Genomic DNA, 24,199 nt, shown 5'->3' on the forward strand with positions numbered 1-24,199 from the left:
AATATTAATTAATAAAGTCATATCACCCCCACACCATGAAAGCTTCCATTAAAAGACGTTTAATATAAATAAAATAAAAATATATCCGTTTCTTTTGTGTGTATGTTTGTGTTGGTACACTCCCTATGACAAATAAAGTTCCGTTTTTTTCTCCTTGACCGATCAAAGTCGCTTTTATTAAGTTTGGCCTTCCCACTACCCGTAGAAAAATGTCAGCAAGCTAACTACTGTATACACTTCACCGTGCGTTTTCGGACATCTCATCATTTACGGCCTTTCTGCGAAATTAAGGCAGTATGGCTTTCCAGTGTCAGCGGGACTGCTATGTGAAAGAGGTAAGATCATGTTAGAAGTGGTATGTCAACGCTTAATTGCGTAAAACAATAACGCTAACTTATTTTTCTCTGCATAAGTTGTTAGCACGGTTGCTAACGGCTGCCAAGAGTAGTGACAGGACTGCACAGTATTGTAATAATAGTATTATTATTAGCGTTGGGATGGATGTGTTGCAGTTGTTGCTCGATTCTTTTTTGGGGGTCAGCCCACACAGATGCAGTAGTAAAAAATGACCTATTGTGCAAGATGATCAAAGTTGCCTTCATGGATCTACCTATGAAAAATGATCACGTTTCAGTTTCACTCGTTTTTTTTTTAAATATATAAGTAAACGATTAGATAATTACCACAACACAGTAGTTCAGTGTTTTGTCATAAAAGATGTTTGCTAATGTATCTGTATCAAATCTAGGAGTATAAGTAAAAAGTACAATTATATATGAAAAAAAATTAAATTGTACAATGTCATTTCCCAGCACTGCACGAAACTACGTTACATTATTTTTTGCAGGTGCACATTTTACTTTCATGTCTTTCTCAGTTTGTCACAACTGTAGCTTCCTGTTGCCCTGCGGAGCTCAAGCAAGAAATCGGTGGAAAGAAACAAACCGTGAGTGGATTCACTGTGAAGCTGCAAGACACCATCTTATTTCCTGAGGGAGGCGGCCAGGTATGTGTGATTTTGCGCATGCGTAGACGCTGTGGGCTACTGTATTGTACGGCATGATGATACGGCCTTAAAATAAAAAAAAACAGGCCAAAACACCAGCGAAGCATTTTCCGCTTGGAACCCTTATATTGTTTTACTCCACCAGCCTGATGACCACGGACTGATAGCGGACGTCCCCGTTTTGAGGGTGACCCGACAGGGCCAAGACGCCGCTCACTTCGTGGCCTCGCCCCTGGAGGTGGGTCAGGAGGTGCGGGTGAAGGTGGACTGGGAAAGGAGGTTTGACCACATGCAGCAACACTCAGGTGAGCCTCACAAAGATTCTCCCAAAACTAAGATGTACACTAATGGGTGTTTTCTTCCCCATTGTAGGACAACATCTGATCACAGCCTTGGCAGAAAACATGTTCGGATACATGACCACATCTTGGTATATTCACATGGTTAAAGCTTCTTTCTTGTAACTGTGTTCCGCTGCTATATCACGTTCATTGTTTGTGTCAATTATTTCTTGGTTTTGACAGTGTATGAATGTGGGAAAGGAGAGCCACATTCATTGATGCAATTTTTAGCTGCAGCTAGTAAAACAACACAGTGAGCACACCACAGATATAATTGTTTTGGAATTTTCATTATAGTTAGTTTTAGCGGGTACATTAGTTTATATTCGTTTTTGTCCTTTTTCAAAAATGCTTGGCTTTAGTTTTAGTATTAGCTGTGCGAGATAAAAAAAAAAAAACAAGTATTGTGTTGTACAAAAAAAAACATTTTTAAAACAAACATCCACAAATAAAATACCAGTAGCACAGTCTTTGAAATACAATTAGTGCAGTGCATTATACTGCTCACTCCCCAACACACTCGCACCGACTCGATGTCACATGCAATCTAGCAGGGATTTGCGCAATCAACATGTAGATACATTCCACACATTTTTTTTTTTTTCTTTTCTGCTATACTCACCCGCATCTTTGTTTTTAGGGAGCTTGGGCGTCAGAGAAGCAACATTGAACTGGACACCCCAGCTGTTAAAGCAGCCCAAATACAAGCACTGGAGGAAGCTGCGAATGAGAAGATCAGAGCTCACATCCCAGTCAATGTTAAGCTACTTTATAAAGACAGCCCTGAGGTGGAAAAGGTGTGTGTATGCCAGTGCTCAATTGTGTATTATAGTATTTGTGTATCTTTGAGTAATATCAAAAGTCATCTAATCGAATAAGGAATAAACACTTCAATTAGTCTGATTAAGACTGAGCATTCAAGTATTCCAGATCCTAATAAAAATGTAGGCTTGAAAAATTAAATGATCTGCCAACACAACAGGAAACTGACTTGGACTTACTCCAAACTTTAAACATAGCTAGCCTCAAAACTCCCCCACTGATGTTGCTTCGATATGTTTTTGCAGTTTGACTTTCACCAGTGTACCTAATGTCAGTGAGTGCTTATGGTTTTTTTTGTTTTTGTTTTTTTTTACCTTGCAGGTGAGGAGTCGAGGACTGCCAGACGACCACGCGTGGCCCGTTCGAATTGTTGATATTGAGGGAGTGGACGCCAACATGTGTTGCGGGACGCACGTGTCGAACCTCAGTCACTTGCAGGTACCTAATGAAGTGTCCTCTGAGATCAAAACACTTCTTTAATCCCACCCGATTTGCTTGGAAATAGACCGTTTTAGACTTTGTTAGCATAACTTCCAGAGAGTCCAGGAATTCACTGACCCCCCCCAACCAAATGTGGATTTTAGGTAATTAAGCTGCTGGGGACAGAGAAAGGGAAGAAAAACAAAACCAACCTGATATTCCTGGTGGGAAACAGGGTGCTGAAATATGCAGACAAAAGCTACAGCACCGAGCGTTCTTTGGTGGCTCTGCTCAAGTAAGATGATCCATTAAAGCGTTCAGCTATTTTTCCTGTAATGAGCCTGAAAAATATTTTTTTCCCCCTCCTGTCACGCAATGCAAGCACGACCATGAACACGGTTGTACCTTGTGACTTCACACCGCCAATCCAATAAAACCACTTGTCTTTTGTCACCAGAACTGGCCCTGATGAACACGTCGATGCTGTGGACAAGTTGCAGAAGTCGATGAAGCTTGTGCAGAAAGTGAGAACTTGTTAACTTTTCTCTTCAGGGGCTGTCGTGTTTTTGTTTAGAATTTGTAAACTTTTTTTTTTTTTTTTTGGGGACAGACCAACGTAAGCCTACTTCGGGACATGGCCCTTCTCATCGCTCACAACTTTAAGAATGACCCGCACAGAGGGAATTTCTTCAGTTTGCACAAGTAAGAAAAGCTTTCCACGTGACATGGTCAGCTTTTCCCAAAGCGTCAACAAAATGGTCTCCCCTGACCCAACAGGAAAGAAGGGGACCATGAGTTCATGAACATCATTGTCAATGAAATAAACACGCAGGTAAGAATTTAAAACCTCTTATATGGCATTTGATTATTTATTGGTAATCTCTTTGGACTTTTGCCAGGAAACATTGGTTTTCCTGACTGCAGGAGATGAAAAGGGGCCAGGTTTGTTTCTGCTAGCTGGACCCGGCGAACAAGTGACACAGATGGGACCGCGGTAGGAAAAAAAAAAAATAATAAAAAATAATCCCCTTATCACTCTAGCTGCACAGTATTTTTGTTCTCAAGTGACAATTATCCAATTGTTTGATATCTGTTTTAATAAACTCTCCCCCCAGGTTGTTAGAGCTGCTTGAAGGGAAGGGAGCCGGAAAAAATGGCCGTTTCCAAGGCAAAGCGAACAGCCTGGCGCGACGAGGGGAGGTGGAAGCTTTATTGCACCAACACTGCAAGCAGCTCAACTCACAAGAAGAATAAATCCAGCCATGGCTTAATAGTTTATTCACAATAATAATACAAAGAAAACAAAACATTTGTGGAAACATGTTAAAAATGTTTAGTTTGTAGCGCATCTGATTACTGATGACTATGTTAAAAAAAAAAAAAAAAAAAAAAAAAAAATTCATTTCTAATTTAATAAAAAAAAATTTAAGTGTTGTGCTTTTATTTCATGTTTTTAAACATTAAGAATAGAGCCCATTGAGTGATACGAGTGTTTGTGTGTAAAAGTTCAACACCATTCCTGTTAATCGCAATTGTGTATGTGTGTGTGGCTGAATGTTGAAATAGTGCAAACAAGCAAGCATCCCTTCCCATTGATAATTTTCTTTTTAAAAACTACACGCGATTAAAAAAGACGGCGATTGTTTGACGTTACTGCGTTTTGGTCCTTTACGACATTTCCATAGTCCTCTCCCAGTCGACTGCACCTTGTCCGCCGTACGCTTTATTTGAGCGGCTTCACTATCTTCATTGAGATGTAGTTCTGGAAAAGGCAAAAGAAACGGAATCATTAAACGTCACTGCAACATTAAGCACAAAGTCCCCTATTATTTCAAAAATAAACTTACTCCTAATCACTAACAAAATCTCAATAATCCCTTGAGGGTTTTTTTTTTCTCCCCCCCAAAAAAGGTGAAATGCTTTTACAAAAAATAAAATCATGACTTTTCATGTAGAGTGCAGGAAGAGTTTTACAATTAAGTGTTGAAGATGGATTTATTTTCAAGCCACTTTTATTTTATTCCACTGTATTAAATATAGAAAACCGTGTGGTGACACCTTAATTCAATTAGATAATTTATGAAATTGACCATATTTGGACATACAAAGTCTCCACCCAACAGCGATGCTATTTTGTCCTGTTTTTTTATTTAACCTTGGTTAGATTTGAGTTTTTGTGTTCAAGTTACAATAATATAGTTATACAAGACTGACAACGCTTACCGGCAGAGAGTACAACAAGATGGCGAGGAAGAGGAGCACGATGGTGAGAATGATGAGTGTGATGAAGAGACAGCGGAAGCGTCGCCACACAATGAACTTCATGGTCTTGCATGGGTTGGTGAACCAAAAGAAGGAGGTTTCTGGGCGCCTGTTGGTCATGCGGATGCGTTACAACTTGAAGTCCACGTTAAAGAACACACAAGCGTTTATTAACCGGCCCCTACTTGGGAGGGTCCAGTTTCGGGTTCATGTTGGGTTCGTCCCTGCCTTTTCCTGCCGGTTTTTCATCCACATCAGCCTCACTCACAATTTCCAAAGTCATCTCCACTTTGCCCTACGGACGTAGAACAACAGCTCAGAGGCTCATCTCATTTGTAGATATACAGCAATTTTGTCCACTCTCACCCCCAGGGCCTTGAGCCCGTTGCGCTCAATCGAACAGGGCCACCATCCCCTCACTGACTTCTGACTAAACAGACACTTGGCCGCTTCAGGCTTGTGTGGCACGTCCGTGTCCGAGTCATCCATCATGGACAGTGTACACTTCTCTGGTGTCTTTGCAGGGGGAATCAAGTTGTGCAAATAGAGCTCCAGCGTACCTGGGATCCAAGCAACAACACTTTGATTCAAGAATTCGTTCACAGGAACTGTTTGCCAACCTTTATGTAGGCCCAGGAATGAGTCTTAACATTTGAAAAATCTCAGAGCTCACATAACTGTCACTATACGTCTTTGGCATGGACGGATAAATGAAGACTATCTGGAGGACATCATTTTTAGACTAAACTAGATACGTAAATATGCCATTCTAGTGTAAACAATGTTGAAGTGTCTCACCAAGATAATCATCCAGTGAGAATTTGTCATTGTCCCATATTTGGATACTCAGCTTGGGTGGGATCCTGAACTCTGTTTTGTCCAGACTCCAAAAGTGCTCCTGTTGAAACAAACAGCTTGTGACTGTCAGTAGTTGTCCATTTGAGAACCGCTCGGTCTAAACTCCAGAGTCAGAAAAGGAGGGGTGCTCACCTTCTTGGAGACCAGGCAGAGTTGTTCAGCGGGAAGGTAGTCAAATTCAAAGACGAATCTCCAGTTGAAGTTGCCGTCTCCATCTAAAGACCTGTAGTGGACGTCCGTCCTCTGTTTGTCTTCCTCCATTCCGGGCATCCAACTGCAACAAATAAGAATCAAATTAAAAACTGACGGGAGAAAAATAAGTGTTCCGCCAAACATGCATGTTTTTTTTTTGTTTTTTTTTTACATAGGAAGAAGCTAACGTAAAATAACGGTAATTAATCACATGTACCCTTTGACGTAAATGTCACTCATGTGCTCTCCGGTGAGGCTCGTCTCATCCAGAGTCACGTCTGTCGTGTTCCAAATGACGGCGCGCAGGAAATGCCTGAAATGAAGAGAGGAAAAAAAAAAAAAAGAAAAAAAAAAAATCTGACATCAGCATTGTTGGCATGATTTGTGAACAGGACGGTTTAAGTGCTCTCACTTCTTGGCCTTGCGTGGGGTGATGTCAAAAGGGGGGCCGGGCGTGCCCATGCTTTTGGGGAAAACGTCCACCCACATCTGAAGCCTTCCCTGCGCACGCATCTTATTAGAATAAGCCGCTGAAAAGGTTCATGTGGACAATCTGGACAAACCTGGGACAGATTGGGTTGAAAGCTGCTGTAAAGTGTCCTGGTCTCCACATGCTCAGGCACCAGTCCCTGAGTTCGCAGGATGTGCAGACACAGACGCTCAGAGGCTGGACCCAAGTGCTCATGAATCTCCTTGTTGCCCTCTGGAAAGGGAAACGAGTCATGTAGTGTTCTTAAGTGAAACATGTCACGTTTGGATTACGGCCCACAAAAAACTCAAGCGATGAACTCACCAAACTGAGCTAGAGTGTATTCTTTCCCATTAAAGGTGAGCGAAGTGCCGTTGTCCTCACTCCTGGGTTTGGAAAAGCCTTTGAGACGAGCGAGGTTCTCCAAGATCTCGGATGGCTTCAGCTGGTCCCGCCACTGGTTGATTCCGGAACTGACAGCGAAAACACGACGTATGCACAGGTGGAATTTCTCACATTTTTAGTCTCATCTTGGAACCAGGAAATGTATCGGTTGCGGCGCATTTTAGGCTCATCTTGAAATTTCACCCAAACTCTTAAAATGAAATATCCCTAACTTTTTGCAAGTCCATTTTCCCGTTTTGTTTCAGGTATATTTGGTACGGATGTGAAGCCACCAGCATTTGACAGCGTAGGCTTTGCAGTTTTTGTAACCAAGCAAATCTGCCTCATCAGCTCGTCGCCTTACGTGCAGTAGGTCTGAGGCAGGCCGCAGTAGGAGTTGTAACGGGACAGGAAGCGGTTCTCCAGGTCGATCACCGTCTCCCCGACTTTCTCGTCGCGACTCAGGAGGTCGTAGTCGTACACCGAGATTTTCAGGTCCTTGTCTTGGGGTAGGAAACACGTCATCTCAAACATCCTGGGGACAAAACAAAATCCTCTGGCAAATCATATCGTATGAACCACGTGCCAATTACAAAATCCTCCACTGGGATTACGTACCTTCCGAACACGGGGTTGGTTGTGTTGGGGAGGTAATGGTCCCTGTCATCTATCGTGTTCTTTCCCAACGATATCTTCATGTATGGGTCACACTACAGCAAAGCCAGAAGTTCAACACATTGACTGGACCTTGTTACGAAAGTGTGTTTTGTTGCCAAGTCGTCCTCACTCTGCCGTTATTGTCTTTGGGCTGCAAATCGATGGCCCGGACCACATAAATCCTGACCAGACACTCCTGAGGGCCACTATCCGGCAGCTCGCGGAATTGCCGGGGAGGGGGGCTGACACCGGGGTCATCTGGCAGAGGGTAGACTTTAAACGAGCCCTGCAGGCGCAAAACCGCAAAGTCCACCTCACATTCTAGAAGTTCCATTTAAAAAAACAAAACAAAAAAATATATATATATACGTGTGATTGTGTCAAAGTACCTTGAACTCCCCGACTACGCTCGGGTCATCGTCACCGTCCTCGTTCTTGCCTCGTTGCAGTTTGAAAGTGCTGCAGAAGTCGGTCAGCCCTTTGAATTGTGCGATGTCTTCTAGTTCACAGTCATACACCTGAAAAGAAGCACAAAATCAATACGAAGACTCGGACTGTCTGGTAAAAAAAAAAAAAAAAGGTATTACATCATTTATTGAAATGCTTACAATGGCCAAAAAGAATAGAGCTCTTGTGTATTGTAAGAAACCAAAATATTAGAAACACCACTGGGTCAACCTTTATGCATGTGATGAAGCGGCATCTTACTTTGAGGGTGTCATATCCTTTCTTGAGATAAGGGCCACATTTCTCATGCTCTCCCAGTGAAACGTAGAATTTACTCCACCAATCCACCGTCTGCTTTTCCTAAGAAGTGGATCGCGCACAACTTTTACAATGGATCCATTTTGGATTTGAAAATAACTCCATCTGCGGTCATTTACCTTCTCTACGTGCTGCCCGTTCACCAAATGTTACGATGCATAGGAAGTAAAAAAAAAAAAGAATAGAATTAAAAGACATTTTTTCCTCAAAAGACAAATCATGTTGCGGCAGTGATAGTAAATTGTGAAAATGAAGTGGAGTACGATTTGAGATGTAGTTTCAGGACTGATGACTCTAGATGGCAACTAGGGGGCGGGGTAGAACAGCACATTTGTATCAGAGCACTTTTTTTTTTCTTTTTTTTTTTAATGGTTGCTGATAAATATGCCAGTCTTGTTGAGCGAGAACTTTTTTTTTTTTTTTTCTCCAGCTAAATGCATGACTTGAAGCTCAGCATTCAGTTTGGATATTTGGATCCAATTTTTCACTTATGCTACTGCTACAAATGAGGCCCGGTGGCCTTGTGTGCTCCAGGCCACGGTCACGCTACTCCTTCAGTGAAAAGCTGCATTAGTTAGCTGTGCTCATTAGATGCGATTTAAAAAAAAAAAAAAAAAATTGCAAAAAAATGTCCCATCTCCAGCACACATGAATGGCATTGTGGCATCATTAGAGCTGTGCTTTATCGGCTTTCCGGTGTCGTTAGTGTCCAGCTTTGAGAGAGAGCGACAATAGCAACAAGGATCGATACATACAAAGTAGGAGGTAGGGGGAGTCATTTTGTTGACGGCAGCTGACATGCTGCACATGAACTGCAAGCCAGAGTGACACCAGTTGTCAAATTTGACTCCGCAGGTCAAATTGTGACTTTTTTTTTTAGAACAAAAAGTTTTTTGTCGTTAAAACATCTGATGGAATATTCTTAGTGATACTTACCTGAGTTTCTAAGAGTAATCGACTTTCTTCCATATTGATGGAGACGTGTCTGGAAGGAGTCGCTGCCATGAGGGCCACTGCAAGGGGATAGCGAGAACGATTACAGCGTTCGGGGTCGATAAAACTTGTAACAAGACACCACTTGAGTTCGACTTTGTCACAGTCATTCGGAACTTGACGTTTAAGCGCTTTTCGACTGCCATCGGTGAATGCTCAGTCGCCGGGGTTACTTTGCGGGCGTACTTTTGGAAGCCATGGCTCCCTCGGCCGTGATGACGTAAGGGTCGCAGCGGAAGCGCTCCAGAGAGGTGATGGTGCACTGGCCCACCACCGGTTTCCTGCCAAACGGACGGTGGTCAATCACCTTCAGCACGATGGGAGGCGTGTACATCTCATCCTTTGGTAGAAGCTGGAAGGTTGGCGGGAGACGGAAATTAAACACGTTGCCACATGCAATGTTTGAACAAACATTAACCAAAACAGGTTATTGCTCATTGTTGACTTGAATAATGTGATATGCAGGAGTACCGGTAACTCAAATTAAAGGTCAACTATACCTAAAAAAAAAAAAAAAAAATTGAAGAAAGAATACATTTTATGTGCCAGCAGTTGTCGAGTGGGGAGGGAGAAAAAAAAAAAAAAAAAAAAAAGATGGCCACCATAGAGTACATGAAGACCATTGCACTGTCCTTCAAGAGGAAGTCATATCTTATTTCAATATGTTCTCTGCATTCTGATAAATATTGCATTTGTGGAATAAGAGTTAATCCACCTGTTTTTACCCATCTCAGGGGGTGGCCATTTTGAAAACGACATCACAGTGTCTCGGGGCTCAGGTAGCGACCAAACACAGCTCACCTGTTTTCTGAAGCTGGGCCGTGATTGGTCGTTACCTGAGCCCTGAGACACTGCGATGTCATTTTTAGTCAACAGAAGTGACAAAATGGCCGCCCCCGAAAAAGCTGGTGGATTTTGCTGCTCAACTCATATTCCACAAACGCAATATGAATCAGAATGCCGTGTTTCAACTAGTGGGCCTGCACAGAACATATTCTGGAAAAAAATATGTTTGGGTTGACTTCCACTTTAAACTTTTTTTTTTTAGAATCTTTGTATATTTAGGTTAATAGCAGCTAATAAAGAATCTCTGCACATTCAAAACAAAGTTCTGTCTAATTCAATGTAATGCCGCCGATTGGGTAAAATAACCTCACGAGCAGGGCGGTTTGAGCATTGAAGCACCAGAAAACGGAATTTCTTTTGGTAGGCGACCCTCATGGGGAAAACACGTTTCATGAAACGCGTCCATTATCACCAGCGTGCGTGGTTGTACGTTATTACCACTTTGACGAAGAGCACCGAGCTGGGGAAATTGGGGCTCTTTTTCATGTTCCTGATGACCGTCGATTCCACCCTCTGCCCGCCGCACTCCACCACCAGGCTGGGAGAGGACACTGTGGCCAGCTGATAGGGCTTCATGTTCCTCAGGCCCCAGGCGAGAATCTGCACGCGCCAATCACAAATGCGCATTTCAGCGACCTCGCGATCCAAGTTGTCAGAGCGACAAACCAAGCGTCACCTCCACGGCAGTGAGCTGCACGACAGGTCGGATGCCCTGCGGAACCATGTAGAGGTTCTCCGCCCTCTTTGGGGGAACAAGAGGAAGATCCGTCTCTCCTGACTGGAGGGACAAAGCCGGTGATAAATTGCGTGGATTCTTCGGGTCGGCACGAATTGAAAAGACAACGTCAATCTTAGACCTTATCTTTGAGGATGAGTTCAGCGGCCACAAGCGCCTGCCCTTCCTCACGTCCGCCCTGCACGATGGGGTGCCAAAGCAGTTTGGGGATCTGATCCACGCCGGGATTCAACTTGACCAGCGGGGCGCAAACACAGCGACCCAGCAGCTCATCCTTGCCCTGGACGGTGATGATCTCGTCAGGGGAGGAACATTTTCTCGGACTGGATTCACTGAATGACTCCCGTTATGTAGCGTTACCACTTGGTCATGGTCGTAGAACTCGATGACGACGTCCGGGGGGTGTTGCGCGAGAGCCTGCGGGTCCCCGTAAATTTCCACACGGTTGAAAATCAGGGTTTGGTCCCAGGTTGGGTTTAACGTCGCACGCAGCTTTTCCGTTGTCTTACTTAGGTGCAGGAAGGAGACGTGGGCGTAGGGATCTGTGAAAAGTTTTTAAAAAAAAATTGGGGGCCAAAAATTTTGAGAATTTATTTCACCCTAAGACGCCAACATACCAGAAAAACTGTCTTTGTCCATCGATGTCATGTTTCTTGCTTGATAGACATAAACACGCAGGTGATACATACATGACCCTGAAAGGGGGGGGGGGGGGGAGTGACACAATCACATAACCATGTTGGCAATCATTTCTATTTATGACTCCACCCGTGCTGAATATCACTCACTGTCTAAGGAGCAGGACACAGTGGGTGTGTTAGCGCCAAACATTTTCGAGACATCGCCCTTGCAGCTTTTCTCTTTCTCCTCCGTATCAACACCCTGTATAGTAAATCAACATACAAACCAAAGACCGCTGAGGGAAAATGGCACAGTTCGCACCTAAGACATGAGTAAATATTTAATACAAGAACTGGTTCATGATTTCAGACTTCCTCTTATTCAACAAGGATGGGAGTGTGTATCTGTGAAGTGTGCAGACAAGCTACCGTCGGGCCTCAGGAATCGGAATCAAACTGACGATTTGTACCCACCAGTGCGCCCTCCAGTTTGAAGATGGCCGATGCTCCCAAGCGGTCTTCTGGCGCCATTTTCCTCCTCCACCGCCTCCGACGAAACGTGTCTGACGACCGTTCCTTCCTGTGGAACTTCCAGCCGATCAGCGAAGAGAATTCCCAACCCTCCGGATCGCCGTGGTCCCGCTTCTGCGCGCAGAGCGAGATGTTGTTCGACCCGTTTTGCTCAAATTGGGGGGAAAAAAAAAAAAAAAAAAAAAAAAAAAAAAAAAAAAATCGGAGTAAGGCTGCGCTGACCTCGACGGTTGCGCCTGCGGGAAGCGCGGCCCTCTTGCGAGGTCGCACCACCCTTCGCCTACGGTGGACATGGTAAACCTTCTCTGCCGGCACCCAGGACCGAGGCTTGTCATCTGGGGGAATGGTCAGTCCATATTCCCACCCTGTGGAAAACACATTTTTCAAATACGATCAGATGCATTGACCTACATTCACAACCTAAATGTCAATTTGCTCCATGAAATTGTATTATTTAATTTCTCATCATTTCGTATGGCATTTTTTTCCCCCCAATCAGATTTCCGCCTCTGTGTTGCCACGTTAATCGACTTTGCCCCGGGCCTTCAGAATCAACATTTCTGGCCAATGCAACTCAAACGATAATCGCAATGGAAGTGTTTCTTTGAGCCATATTTGAAATCTGATTCGAGTCCCATTTTTTGTGTGAGCGTGGCTATTAACCATCGGTGGCATCAAATTAAACTGCACTAATAAACTAACCACCAGAGGGTGCTGGAACTGCACAAACGGAAAACGGGCTTTTAAACAGGATTTGCTGCTATTAACATCGTGATTTGACGACAGCGATGTATTCTGGCAATTTTAATATCGCGATATCACCGATATGACATCCCTAGTATCTGATGGTCTCTATATTTGCAACATGACACTTGTAGAATTCATTTATAATGAACCTAATGCCCGGCTGGCCCTCGCAGTGGATGAATGACAGCACCTTGATCATCCACAGCTCTGTTGTCGTCAACCGTCCACTCGTCCTCCCACGCCCAACCGGGAGGACAATCAAACTCGCCTGGATTTCGGCTCTTCTCACCATTCTGCGCGGCAAGACATTTTAAATCGACTTCACGGCGGCGTTCATGTCGCTGTGTGCACTTTCCAGCTTCCCAGTATATTTGCATGTCTGCGCCCTTCTCACCACGTCGGTGAAAGGCTCGGAGGCTGCTTTCCACTCTCCACCGGGGAAGCGGGTCTCATTTTGGAAAACCTCATCCATGAATTCGGTGTGTCCCGCGTCCGCCTCCGTTAAGAGACTTGAACACAAAAAGTCAATTTAGGTACACGGACACCACAACATGACAACATGGTTCCACACACACACACACAGAATCTAATGACACTGCCTGAAGGAAGAAATGTTCGCATGTTACTGGGAGGGACTGTAACTAAACCGGTGGGCACATTTCAGCCAGAACGTGAACACAAGTTAATATTCTTCTTCATGAGTTGATATTCAAAAATCGGAAAAGTAAACAACAGGCATCTCTCATTTGAGAATTTAAAATCTCTTCTAGAGACAGAGGGGTAAAAGTAAAACCCTTTCAATTATTTTCTCAAATCTCTATCTGTGCCATGCGAGGAATGTAAACAAACGGCTGACTTATTTCTCCTCTCAAGAGCAGAGGAAATGAGCATTCTAAATCACCACCCTGAAAGCATTCATAATAAGCGGTGTAACTTTTCTTTGCTGGGTCTTCATGGAGGATGAAAGCCTATTGGCCGAGCGGTCTGTTGCTGCACTCACGCTTTCTCCGGGTCAATAAACCAGTCCGATTCCCACTCCCATCCTCTGGGGGGCATGAAGTACTCCTTTTTCAGCTTGAGGTTGCCAGTTACGTCAGAAAATTTATGGCGCCCCACCAATCCTGTGGTCCCCCACTTTCCAAACATACTGGCTTGGTTCTCGTACTGCAAAAACAAAAAAAGGCATTATGGCTCAGTTTCAAATGCGGACTTGCTCGGGGACTAATAAAAAACAAAGCTAACAATGTCCTTTCCGCCTCCTGCAATTTCTGTGCCTGACATTTATTTGAATTAACCTACCAGCTCGGCAAACACACTGAAGGTTCCCTCGGAGAAGGAGTTGAACTTCTTTTCATGTGCGGACAAACCGAGCCACATGTTGACTCGGATCTGAACAGGCACCTTCAAGCCTTTGTTTTTGTCCATGGGGTACTGAGAGGAACAAGACAGCCTGCTTAGATGGACAGGACGGACAAGTCCAAGCTTCTCCATCATTCTGTACCTTTAAAAAGATTGTGCGCGTCTTGCCGCAGTGCTGCCCACAAGCCTGCTCACTGTACGTGGAGTAGAGGATTTGGTGAGCTGGTATGCGGCTGTAGGCCACCCTCCTCTCGCCGCGCAGCATCCAGATGATCACGTCGGGCATGCTGTTCTGGGGCTGAGGAGTACACAAGCCATGTTAACTCATTCACTGACAGACATTTTCACACCCTTTTGAAGACAAATACATTTCCGGGATTAAATGGCTGGAATGTGAAAAGACGAGTAAATGCGTCAATGGCAGTGAATGAGTTAAGAGTGGTGGAGGCTGGAGAATCATAAGATGCTACAAACGGGGGTTCTTTCCTACTACTTCAAAAAAAATTGAGGGACACACAAAGCCATCAGAACTCATCGACCAAACAAACGCAGCCAGATTATCGGCTATTTGCGCTTTCACCTCCTCCGCAAGCATCGCGAGTTTGTCCGCCCACGACTCGATGTCGGCCAGAGTGTCGGCCACGTCTTGGGCCTCCTCCCTCATGCGTCTGGCTGCCTGCTTGACGCTCTTCAAGCCGCTGTCTCGCAGCTTCCTGAGTTGGATGTCCAAGGACGTCAGGTTGGCGCGGCCCTCCAGCTCCGGTGTTGGGAAACTGGAGAAAGGAGACGACGTGGCAACCCTACTGTAGGTTCTTCGCCATCTAATGAGATCCAGTAAAGCGCCGCATGTCTCCCGCCCTTCACTTACTTTTCCAAATCTTCAATCAGCTGACTCAGCATCTTCACCCACACGGCAGACAGCTGGTTTTCCGGTGCTTTAGCCGAGACCGCCGTCCTGAAGGCCTCCAAGTTGGATTGCTAGCGCAAGGAATCCAATGAGGTAGCGTCACAAAAACAGGAACGTTTCATTCGAGAATCAAACGGCGCTTTACCAAGCGGCGGTAGATGTAGAGGATGATATTGACAGTGTCCATGCGGTGGCTGATGTCCTCCCAGAATGAGGTGACCACGACGACCGGCTTGGTGCCCGCCCATGGCAGGTAATAGTAGCGGTTGCCTTGAAACATAACATGCTGTTAAAAAAAAAAAAAAAAAACATCCAAGTGAGCAATCCAAAGCAGCCAATTGTGGCTCACTCACCATCAAACACGGCGCAGTTATACTGAGTGGTGGAGGCCAGCGGTTTGCAGGTGTTGTCCAGTTTGTTGCCGTAGTTACCGATGCTGACCTCAAACTGAATTGGCTCGCCTGGTTCCTGTATCATGGAAGCACTGTGGAAGACTGCACACAGACAGTACTTCCTCCTCCTCTGGTATTTCTGAAGCGAGAAAGAAAAATACGGGGGGGGGGGGGGTGGGGGTTACTGAGCGCAAGAATTTTCGATTGAGTGCCTTTTTGCATCGTTTGGCAATCAAGACTGAGTATTACCTGTACCACCAAGATGTCGTCGCTGGGGATGCCGTCCACTGCTTTGTCCACTTTGCCCTCTAACTTTGTAGACATTTCAACCAGGACCCTGCCCCTGTAGGCCACGCCTTCACCCTGTTCAAAAAAAAAAAAAAAAACATTTTAGTGGTTAAAAAGCCAGTGTACATTTCAACTCAAGGGAACACCGGATCAACTAAAAAAAATGAAATGACTATTACTTGACTGTTTATTTTCTGCAAAATGTTTCATCATTTCCATAAATGGTTGTTTGAGCTTTGAGGCGCACCAAAATGAGGCACTCTGCCTAAAATGGTTGCATGAAAACTAAGTTTGCGTTTGTCATCATTACCTTTCCCAAATTAAGATCTTCATAAGGATCGGGTAGTCCGGTGAACTCTCTGGGGCTGCCATAGAGGTTGATGTAGCAGGGCCCAAAGACGGGCAGGAAACCAACCTCCGACTCTCCCGTTCCGGCTTCATGCAGATGCAAACACAACTTAGACTTGGATTTTACGATGCAGAACACAAAACTTGTTAGTAGGCAGTGAAAAGCTTGTTAGGTAAGCAAAGTGTTTGCATGTTTTGATCAGGCAGGGGTGATGGAGGACATGATTGCACATCGCCCCAAAAAAAAAAAAAAAAGTAAAAAAAAAAAAAAAATCATGTTTGAGAACTAACGCACAAAAAAAAAAAGCACTCTCAGCTTTTGAACCACAGCGAACCCCCGTTCATCGCACAGCAGATGAATTGCAATTTGGTGGGGCAACACTGCTGAGCAATTAGCCCGCACGATATTAATAGCACACATGCAACACAGCAAAGGAGAGCTCGGGTGAACCTTCAAATGACGACAATTCCGCATTTCCCGCATGTTCCTCTATTCCGGGAAAAGGACAAGAATGAAGGCGCCATTTAGAAGTCAGGAGAAAAAGTGGCAATGTTGTTTACAGGAAATCATTTACGCAAGTCCAAGTCAAATTACAAAAAATAATAATAAAAAACAAAAAAAAAAATCAATCATGAGCCATACCTTCTATTTCGCCCCCAGAGGAGGCTATTTTGGCCAGGTTGAGGTATGTGGTGCCAACAGCATCATTCCCAGTCACGCGATCCCTGCACTCACACATAACTCACATTCATTAACACACAGCTCAGCGCACACATTCATGTGGCGAGAGTAACTCATGCATGTGCAAAGCCCACAATGTATTACCATGTTTGTTTTTAAATCGTTTGGTGGATCTGCAATCACCAGCCACAAGATCAAACACACCTCTACCTATCTTTTTACATGAATTTTGTAATACGGCTTTTTGATGAATAATGTGACCTGCAAGTGTGCTGATATCTGTACATTTAACTCTGGTAACAAAAAAAAAAAAAAGCTTTTTCTTGTTCACGTTCAGTAGTCAGCAAAGCATTTTGGGAAGCTTTCAGCAGCAAATCAGTCAAACGTTTTTCTTGCACTTCCTCTTGCACCTATTTCCCTCCTGCCTTATCAGGCGTATTGTTCGCTCAGGAGTACACGGTGATGAAAATGAGCAGGAAAACGGTGCCAACAGGATCACTGGGTTTGTTATTGTGAGGGAAGGGAGGGGCCGGCGCGGTCTGACTCATAGGCCGCATAATTCTCATACGGCTGGTGATGGAGCGCACCCGTGCGCTGTAAAAGCCAAGCTGACCGCAGGAACCGAGCACGCCGAAACCTCTCAATAGCGAGCAAGAGCGGACATTTCATTTGTGACTCACCAATCGAAGACCGTCAGTTTGACCCGCTCGCACATGGAGGGGAACTACAACAGAAAACGTTTTCATCATGGCGTACTTTGGTACGAGGTGACAGCCGTGGAGGTAAACCATGAAATCACCTTGACTTGAAGATTCAGCGCTTGGTTCCATTCTGGGTTTGCGTTCTTCTCTATGATCTGAGTACATAGCTGCACGGACAAGAGGAGTCATAAGTATCCTCTCGTGGGACCTTGCGTATAAATATGACGACTAGGAACCTTTTTGCCAGCAAAACGGGCCTCTATGAAAGGATCCACCAGGTTCTTCTTATTCTCGTTGCCCCCAAAAACCTCTTTCAGTGACTGGACGAAGGCGTCATCCACTAAAACAGAGGTTCAACTATAAAGTAACCCTCTCTTCCTTCAAGAGGAAGTCAACCCAAACGTGTTTTTTTCAAGAATACGTTTTATGCAAGCCCACTAGTTGAAAGGCATTCTGATAAATATTGCGTTTGCGGAAAAAGAGTTAACCCACCCCTTTTTGGCCATCTCAGGGGTCGGCCATTTTGTCACTTTCGTCCACTGAAAATGACATCACAACTACGCAGGGCTCAGGTACAGACCAATCACAGCTTACCAGTTTTCTGAAGCCGAGCCGTGATTGGTCATTATCTGAGCCCTGAGCAACTGTGATGTCATTTTCAGCAGACAGATGTGACAAAATGGCCGCCCCCTGAGATGGCTAAAAACGGGTGGATTTTGCTGCTTAGCTCATACTGCATTTCATTTTAATAATATTGCCTTGTTTCAACTAGTGGGCTTGCATAGAGCATATTCTTGAAAAAAAAAAAAAAGTGTTTGGGTTGATTTCCCGTTTGAATCAAATCGCTTTCAGCAAGGCGTCTTACTTTGTGGTATGTCTTCCGCCCTGAAGACCTTCAGTGATAACGTGGCCCAGCGTAAAGTGACGCCAGCCGGAAGCAGCAGGTTGCTTTCGATGTCATCTTGGTCATCATTAGAGTCTCTCTTCTCCGACTGCGGGAGGATGAGGAAGGCGGGGCAACACATTTATTTACACGACCGAGAGAGAGAGAGAGAGAGGAGAGCGCCTCAAACATACAACGAGCTGCTCTTGGTTCTTACCGGCTGCTCGTCGCCGATCCCGACCACGAAAAGGCTGACTTTCAGGTATCCTTTTGCTCCAGAGCTGGAGTCGTCCGGATCATTCAGGAGCAGCCACTTCCTCATGACACAGTGGCCTGCAGTTGAAGATAATAACACCGGATTGACTGCACGTGTTTTGAAAATTTTCTGTAACATATTCAGACACGAGCGAATAACTTTAAAATAATTAGCCGTCACATGATGCGGCAGTTTAACTCCATTCCAAAGTCCAACAGTAACTTTATTAAACGAATACCACTGACAGTGGTAAAGCCACTTTTGTAAACACTTTATATCGTTCTTGAATTGTCCCTGGCAAAAAAAAAAAAAAATGGTGTCCACACTACAGCATCAAACTCAAACGGAAATGTGCAGTTTGTCACAAGCTTACCTGCTTCATCATACACATATCCAACGTCAAGCTGCCGTGAGAAGACAAAAAAAAAAAAAAAAAAAAAACATGAGCCAGACTACCGACACACACACTCCAAATAACTTGGACAAATACATATAATTCTACCTTAAATTCTCCCATGAGACTGTCGGCCCTCAGGGAGTAGGAATTATAAACCTGCAGGGAACATTTATTCCAAAAAAAAAAAACGTTTTTTTTTTTTTTACAAAAGTTGACAACTCTATTCATCCATCACCTTCCAAATTAGGCAGTAACGCTCATTTTGGTCTACTTACCCGGAAACTGATGTTCTGCTCAAACAGGTCTGATGGAAGCATGTGGACATTATAGAAAAACATCTGTTCAAAAGCAAAAATGTGCTAAATGGTTGAAACATGGCCACGGTAAATAATAATTTAAAAAAAAAAAAAAAAAAAAAATCTGGTACCTCGTCAAAGAAGGGGTTGTTCCCTCGCTTAATCCTTGTCCTGTGGGTCTGTCCGCCCACCTGCACCTTGACCACCGGCTTGATGTTGTTGCCTGGCAACTGACGGGCCTCGATGATACGGATGCGGATCTGAAACAAACACATGGCAAAGTGTGAGTGGATTTATCATCCAAGAAGAAAGTGGGAAGCCGTTTAACTCATTCAATGCCATTGACGAAGATATTTGTCTTTTCACAGTCCAGCCATTCAATCCTTATTCAACTTTTTTTTTTTTTTTTTTTTTTTCAAACGTTAGGGCAAAAGAGGATCTGAAAATGTCTGGCAGTGATGAATAAATAGATTAGATCAATGTTTCCCAAACTTTTATTTAGCCAAGGCACATTTTACGTCTTAATTTACCCACAAATTTCATTTGAATGATATCCGGGCCCGTTTAGTTGAACACAAGCTATTATTTCTTATTATTTAAACCAGCACAAGGCCAGACTACCACAAATTCTGATTGTTTCAAAACTCCATTCGCAGTCCCACTCACCTGAAAGTCCTGAGGTTTGTTGACAAGCCGGTGTCGATTCTGTGACCTTGCCATGCGCCTGCGGAGGCTGGCGGACTGACCTGGTTTGGAGGGGCCGCTCGCCAAACCACCCGGGCCCCCGTCAGGGGTCGTCTCGTCACCTTGCTCCCCACCACCTGAAGGTGACAAACATTTGGGCGTTGCCGTGAAATCGAATGCCGTCGTTGATCGTACCAGAATCCACAGCGGAATCCCCGTCGTGGGATTCGTCTGCATTCGGGTTGGCATTGGGTGGGGGATCGTAGCCAATGACGAGGTTCATGGTCGCCTGCAAGGAAATGAGCATGTTTTAATGTTCGACAAATGTCGCCCTAATCAGAAAAATGTACTTACGCCAATATTGTGGCCGTCCTCGTCAAGCAAATGCACATTTTTGGCCGGTTGCGATCTAAGTTGACCAGAGGCAAGTTCCCTCAAAGGGATTCTTGTTGACCCGATGAATCTGCCACAAAAAAAAAAAAATACTCATCAACAGAAGCGAACTTCGAGTTCTCTGTGACACCTCTGCACTGATTTCCTGTGTCCAACATCTTCGTCATATGGGCCCCGTAGTCATGAACTGCTGCGTGCGTGCTCAAAGACGTCATTCACAAAAAGGGGCACCATTAAGGTCACCACCTTGAGCTAACAAGCCCTGCCCGCTCAGGCAAACACAGAAGCCAAGCAGTCACAAAGCTGTGAGTAAACGGCATTTAATTGACAATTTCAACACCCCCAGACAGTTTACCACAAGTTGAACAATTGAATCCCAATAATGCCAATCATTCTGGATTAGTGATGCAAAATGGAGTCATGACTAGCATTTTATCAAGCGAACATTCACACCGTGGCCAAACAAACAGCTGGACAAGAGACTTTTACAAGGAGGAGAGCATGTTGGGATTTTGGCAGCACTTTGCTGAGGGACGCCGATTTGTGTCAGTGACTCGACAGGCCTGGTATGTTTGCTCGGATGCGCGAGCGTCCGACAATATTTATGCCTGAGTCTAATGGAATCGTGCTTTGCAGAGGAGCTGCACTGCAGGCGACGCTTCCATAGAATGTCAAGTCAGCCATTTTCAGACAGAACCCTACTGTGTCCTTGAATATTAACGTTCTCGTCCCCTGTTGCTTTCGGACTAAAACGGATGACATCACAAAGTAGGACTGTTTAGTTAATAACCGATAAGTAATGACGCTGGTCTGATGATCTTCGGCGCTAGGTTGAACCATCGCTGGATTGTTTTCCTTTTCCGAGCAAATCATATACTCAACTCTTACTGGCCACACACTTGACTTATTGAGCAAAAATTTGGTTTGGGATGCACAAACTAACAGGAAGTGAAAAGAAGTTTGTCTTGGGGCATTTTCCTTATTTCCTTCACATTTGTGAGGTCATTGAAATCTCCGTTCTAGTTCTAGCTGAGTCCCTCCTTTTGTCACACAATCATTAAAAAGAACCCAATGTGTTCACTGAAGCACTGAGTCACAATAACAAAGGTTCTGTCATTTATGGATAAATGTTACCATCAAATTCTTTTCGTCATTCTTCAGCGATTTACTTTTTTTTTTTTAACTGGTATTAACCTGTTAAAGTCATCGCTGAAGGAATCCGCTAATCAGATGATGCGATCACGACAGTGCTGCTTCTGATTTGGAAAATCTAATCAGTCCATAGGGCAACGATTGACGTGTCCCCGCCCCTTTTGCGTTGCCATAACAATGGAGATTAAGCACAAAAACAGAGTGTGGAAAACGACTCAAGAGAGAGAGGGGGGGGGGGGGGGGGGAAGCCCTGTGCTATGACTGCGTACACCTTTGGGGAGTGTGTCAGACAAGCCAGTGGAAAACTTTGCTCAACACAGACGCTGGACACATTTGGAAAAAGCTCCTCCCCCAGTTGGGCTGTCACATGCATGGAGGGGGGAACTTGCTTGGTAAAAGACATGCAAAGAAACATACAAGAGAGAAAAAAAAAAAAAAATGTGATCATAAACTCAAGAGTTGCACGGCAGTAATTAGTGTGCCAGAGGAAACATTCCTTGCGGGCTTGTCTGAATTAGTCCCATATGTGATTCTGCATTTTCAACCAGAATCACAAGCTATGTTTTGGACTACACGCACTTCTTCTTGCAGCGTTAAACATAAACATGTCATATTGTCCCGACATGATTGAACTAGAAACCTGGAGAGAATTCGCCCCGTTCTCGCTGGCTGAGAGCACAAACAGCGATTCATCCGTCCACTGTTGCCCAATCAGGATCAGTCGTCCCACACGGCTCGGCAAGTCTCGGCATGGTAAGCGGGGTGTGAGGGGGCAGAGGCAGCCAACAAAACTTTTTTTTTTTTTTTTTCAAACTTATCACAGAAGCCACATAGATATATACAATCTATTTAGTCAGCTGCTTAACTTTATAGACTTTTTTGGGGGGGGCGGGGCAGTTGAGTCCAAGAGACAATTCTGTCATCACAATGACCCCCCTTGCACAAAGCCAGAGGCCAAAACAGGGAGATAAATCTGTGGGGTGGGGGTATACGCCACTTACTTATCTTTCCCAAAGGTCTCGGAGTCTTTCACAATCACGTCGATGTGGGAGTTGGGTTCTAGTGCGGCTCCGTTCAGGTTAAACTCAAGGACCTGTGAGGCGAGATGGAGCAAGCGTCAGCTAGAGTAACAAATAACTGCAGTGAGTCTTTGTGTAAAATGTAACCAGAAAATTAAAGAAAAGAAAAAAGTGGGGGGCTAAAATAGTAATTAATGTGACTCGAACATTCAACATGTAAATGTGTCAGACTCTTTAGAGGTGCTGATGTTAAAAATCTATTCAAATTTAGTTCTGAGTTCTGCTAGTCCAATTTGGTTTGCTCAGACCAACCAATGAGAGAATGTCAAAATACTGATGTTATATTTGGTGAGCTAGTAGAGCCAATTTGAAATGCGATTGGTCAAGAAACAGTCCCATTGCTTGGTTTGGGTTACATTGGCAGATTTGACTGACATGGCAACGGATAGAGGTTGACATCTGATTGGACAAAAAAATAATAATCATAAAAAAAAAAAATCCACTGTGTATCAGGCTGTGGGTGTTGTTGGACATAAACATTTACCTCGTTCCATACCGGATTCACCTCACTATCAATAGCGTTTGTTTTTTTCTTTTCATCTGAAAAGGAAAAATAAACCAGTGAGCTGCAGTTGTTGCCATATAAGGGGAAGCGAAAAAAGAGAAGCAGCCACACCTGCAGGCTATAGGTGACTGCTGAGCTGATATATTTGGAGCGATTGAAACCATTTTGCCCCTGGTGTCTACTTGTTTTACTATGAAAGCTGTGACCCAACTTGACAGCCATTTATAACTTGTCTCATTCCAACATTGCATTCTTTTCCCTGTCTGGCATCCAACTGGGAATGTTTGGACACGTATTGACAGATTGCTGGGGTTTGTCCTTATATGACATGACATCATTTTCTTTTGGAAACTTTGGTTAATTTAATTGAAAGACAGGCTACAAAGAAACAAGCACACATCAAAGCACAAATGGCGTTGAAGATAAAAAGTATTTAATGTTTTCGAATTGATGACTATTTTATTCTGCCTGCACTTCTCTCGAGTTTAAAAAAGTACCAATAATAAAAGAAAGAGCCTTACCTCTAAACACCACTGTCGTGATTGGATCAGGACTTCCAACCTTCTTTTTCGGCAGACCTGCAGCTGATTCTACCAAAATCCGCAACATGATCCAGTTTCCAAAAAAAGAAAGAAAAGGGAAAAAAGACACAAACGTTAGTTAATGAGTGAAATGGTCAATCCCTGGAGAAATAATCAACCCTGGCATCTTCACAAATGCGTCCGGGACGCAGACAAAAGTTGATTTCCAAGTGCAGTGTTGGGAAGTGGAAATGAGGGCGGACCACGGGCGTGTAATTATCCTGAGTGGGGACAGATCGGGGACAGCTGTTGCCATCCTGCGAGCTGCTGACACCAAAATGAATTTAAACTAGCAAATACATAACCGGGGAAGTTTTACATCAACTATTCATTTGGTAAAGCTGACTTTTGTCACCGCTAAACAATAATTAACTCCAAACCTTCACTTGAGTCCCCCTCCCTGCAACAAGCGTGTGAAAATATATTTTACTTTGTCGCCATCTAGTGGCCGTATTGATCTATACCATCAACCCATGAGTAGCGTACCTGGTGATCTCGCCCTTTTTGTGTATGATTAAAACAAAAATCTGTTCAAAACGTGGATATTAAAAGTAAACAACATGTATAATACCTTCCATTGTCGTTTTAACGCCGATTTATACCCGCCATTCGCATTCTGTTGGCTTCTACATTTCACTCCGCGGTGC

At 44.2% G+C, this 24,199-nt stretch overlaps 2 protein-coding genes across 4 annotated transcripts; one reads left to right on the top strand and one right to left on the bottom strand.

The window, feature by feature from the left end:
• Positions 1–188: 188 nt before the first annotated feature.
• On the top strand, positions 189–3,973 carry aarsd1 (alanyl-tRNA synthetase domain containing 1). The gene is made up of 12 exons (XM_086016414.1): positions 189–335; positions 878–1,006; positions 1,152–1,311; positions 1,379–1,436; positions 1,988–2,144; positions 2,491–2,607; positions 2,754–2,884; positions 3,047–3,113; positions 3,200–3,291; positions 3,367–3,421; positions 3,489–3,583; positions 3,705–3,973. Exons 1-12 carry the CDS (start codon positions 297–299, stop codon positions 3,841–3,843), a joined length of 1,239 nt encoding a protein of 412 aa, XP_085872540.1. The 5' UTR covers positions 189–296; the 3' UTR covers positions 3,844–3,973.
• Positions 3,851–23,748, bottom strand: LOC147129029 (myoferlin-like). Of its 3 annotated transcripts, none has more exons than XM_086016410.1 (54): positions 23,493–23,748; positions 22,951–23,006; positions 22,389–22,480; positions 20,197–20,305; positions 20,038–20,131; positions 19,825–19,979; positions 19,290–19,418; positions 19,138–19,200; positions 18,968–19,018; positions 18,839–18,869; positions 18,427–18,542; positions 18,192–18,318; positions 17,563–17,666; positions 17,425–17,493; positions 17,306–17,349; positions 16,587–16,669; positions 16,395–16,433; positions 15,906–16,030; positions 15,557–15,670; positions 15,269–15,446; positions 15,061–15,185; positions 14,877–14,986; positions 14,589–14,781; positions 14,151–14,306; positions 13,949–14,080; positions 13,650–13,813; positions 13,044–13,158; positions 12,840–12,942; positions 12,125–12,267; positions 11,846–12,016; positions 11,540–11,633; positions 11,369–11,446; positions 11,112–11,293; positions 10,873–11,031; positions 10,692–10,793; positions 10,454–10,615; positions 9,356–9,521; positions 9,113–9,189; positions 8,296–8,307; positions 8,120–8,218; positions 7,801–7,929; positions 7,542–7,697; positions 7,373–7,464; positions 7,119–7,289; positions 6,695–6,843; positions 6,465–6,604; positions 6,314–6,402; positions 6,119–6,214; positions 5,842–5,983; positions 5,650–5,749; positions 5,218–5,411; positions 5,037–5,146; positions 4,813–4,960; positions 3,851–4,351 (listed from the first exon to the last, which is right to left on the bottom strand). In XM_086016410.1, the coding sequence occupies exons 1-54, from the start codon at positions 23,578–23,580 to the stop codon at positions 4,313–4,315; spliced, it is 6,165 nt and encodes a 2,054-aa protein (XP_085872536.1). In that variant the 5' UTR covers positions 23,581–23,748; the 3' UTR covers positions 3,851–4,312. The 3 variants fall into 3 exon arrangements, with proteins under 3 accessions (XP_085872536.1, XP_085872537.1, XP_085872538.1); XM_086016411.1 differs by adding an exon at positions 8,932–8,988 and having other exon boundaries at positions 11,846–12,267; XM_086016412.1 differs by lacking the exon at positions 16,395–16,433 and having other exon boundaries at positions 8,296–8,300; positions 9,109–9,189.
• Between the last annotated feature and the right edge of the window lie 451 nt (positions 23,749–24,199).

This window comes from Filicampus tigris, chromosome 19, assembly GCF_054856515.1.
Source record: "Filicampus tigris isolate MCC_2025a chromosome 19, RoL_Ftig_1.0, whole genome shotgun sequence".
NCBI lineage: Eukaryota > Metazoa > Chordata > Actinopteri > Syngnathiformes > Syngnathidae > Filicampus > Filicampus tigris.

What these genes read in the sequence shown, in the direction of transcription:
- LOC147129029 (XM_086016411.1), bottom strand. Translation starts at nt 23,580, where the DNA reads ATGTTGCGGATTTTGGTAGAATCAGCTGCAGGTCTGCCGAAAAAGAAG. An exon ending in GATTACTCTTAGAAACTCAG is followed by an intron (nt 8,989 to 9,112) that starts GTAAGTATCACT and finishes TCTGGCTTGCAG; the next exon opens with TTCATGTGCAGCATGTCAGC. An exon ending in TCTGCCTGGTCTCCAAGAAG is followed by an intron (nt 5,750 to 5,841) that starts GTGAGCACCCCT and finishes TTGTTTCAACAG; the next exon opens with GAGCACTTTTGGAGTCTGGA.
- aarsd1 (XM_086016414.1), top strand. Translation starts at nt 297, where the DNA reads ATGGCTTTCCAGTGTCAGCGGGACTGCTATGTGAAAGAG. An exon ending in ACAGCCCTGAGGTGGAAAAG is followed by an intron (nt 2,145 to 2,490) that starts GTGTGTGTATGC and finishes TTTACCTTGCAG; the next exon opens with GTGAGGAGTCGAGGACTGCC. An exon ending in CGATGAAGCTTGTGCAGAAA is followed by an intron (nt 3,114 to 3,199) that starts GTGAGAACTTGT and finishes TTTTGGGGACAG; the next exon opens with ACCAACGTAAGCCTACTTCG.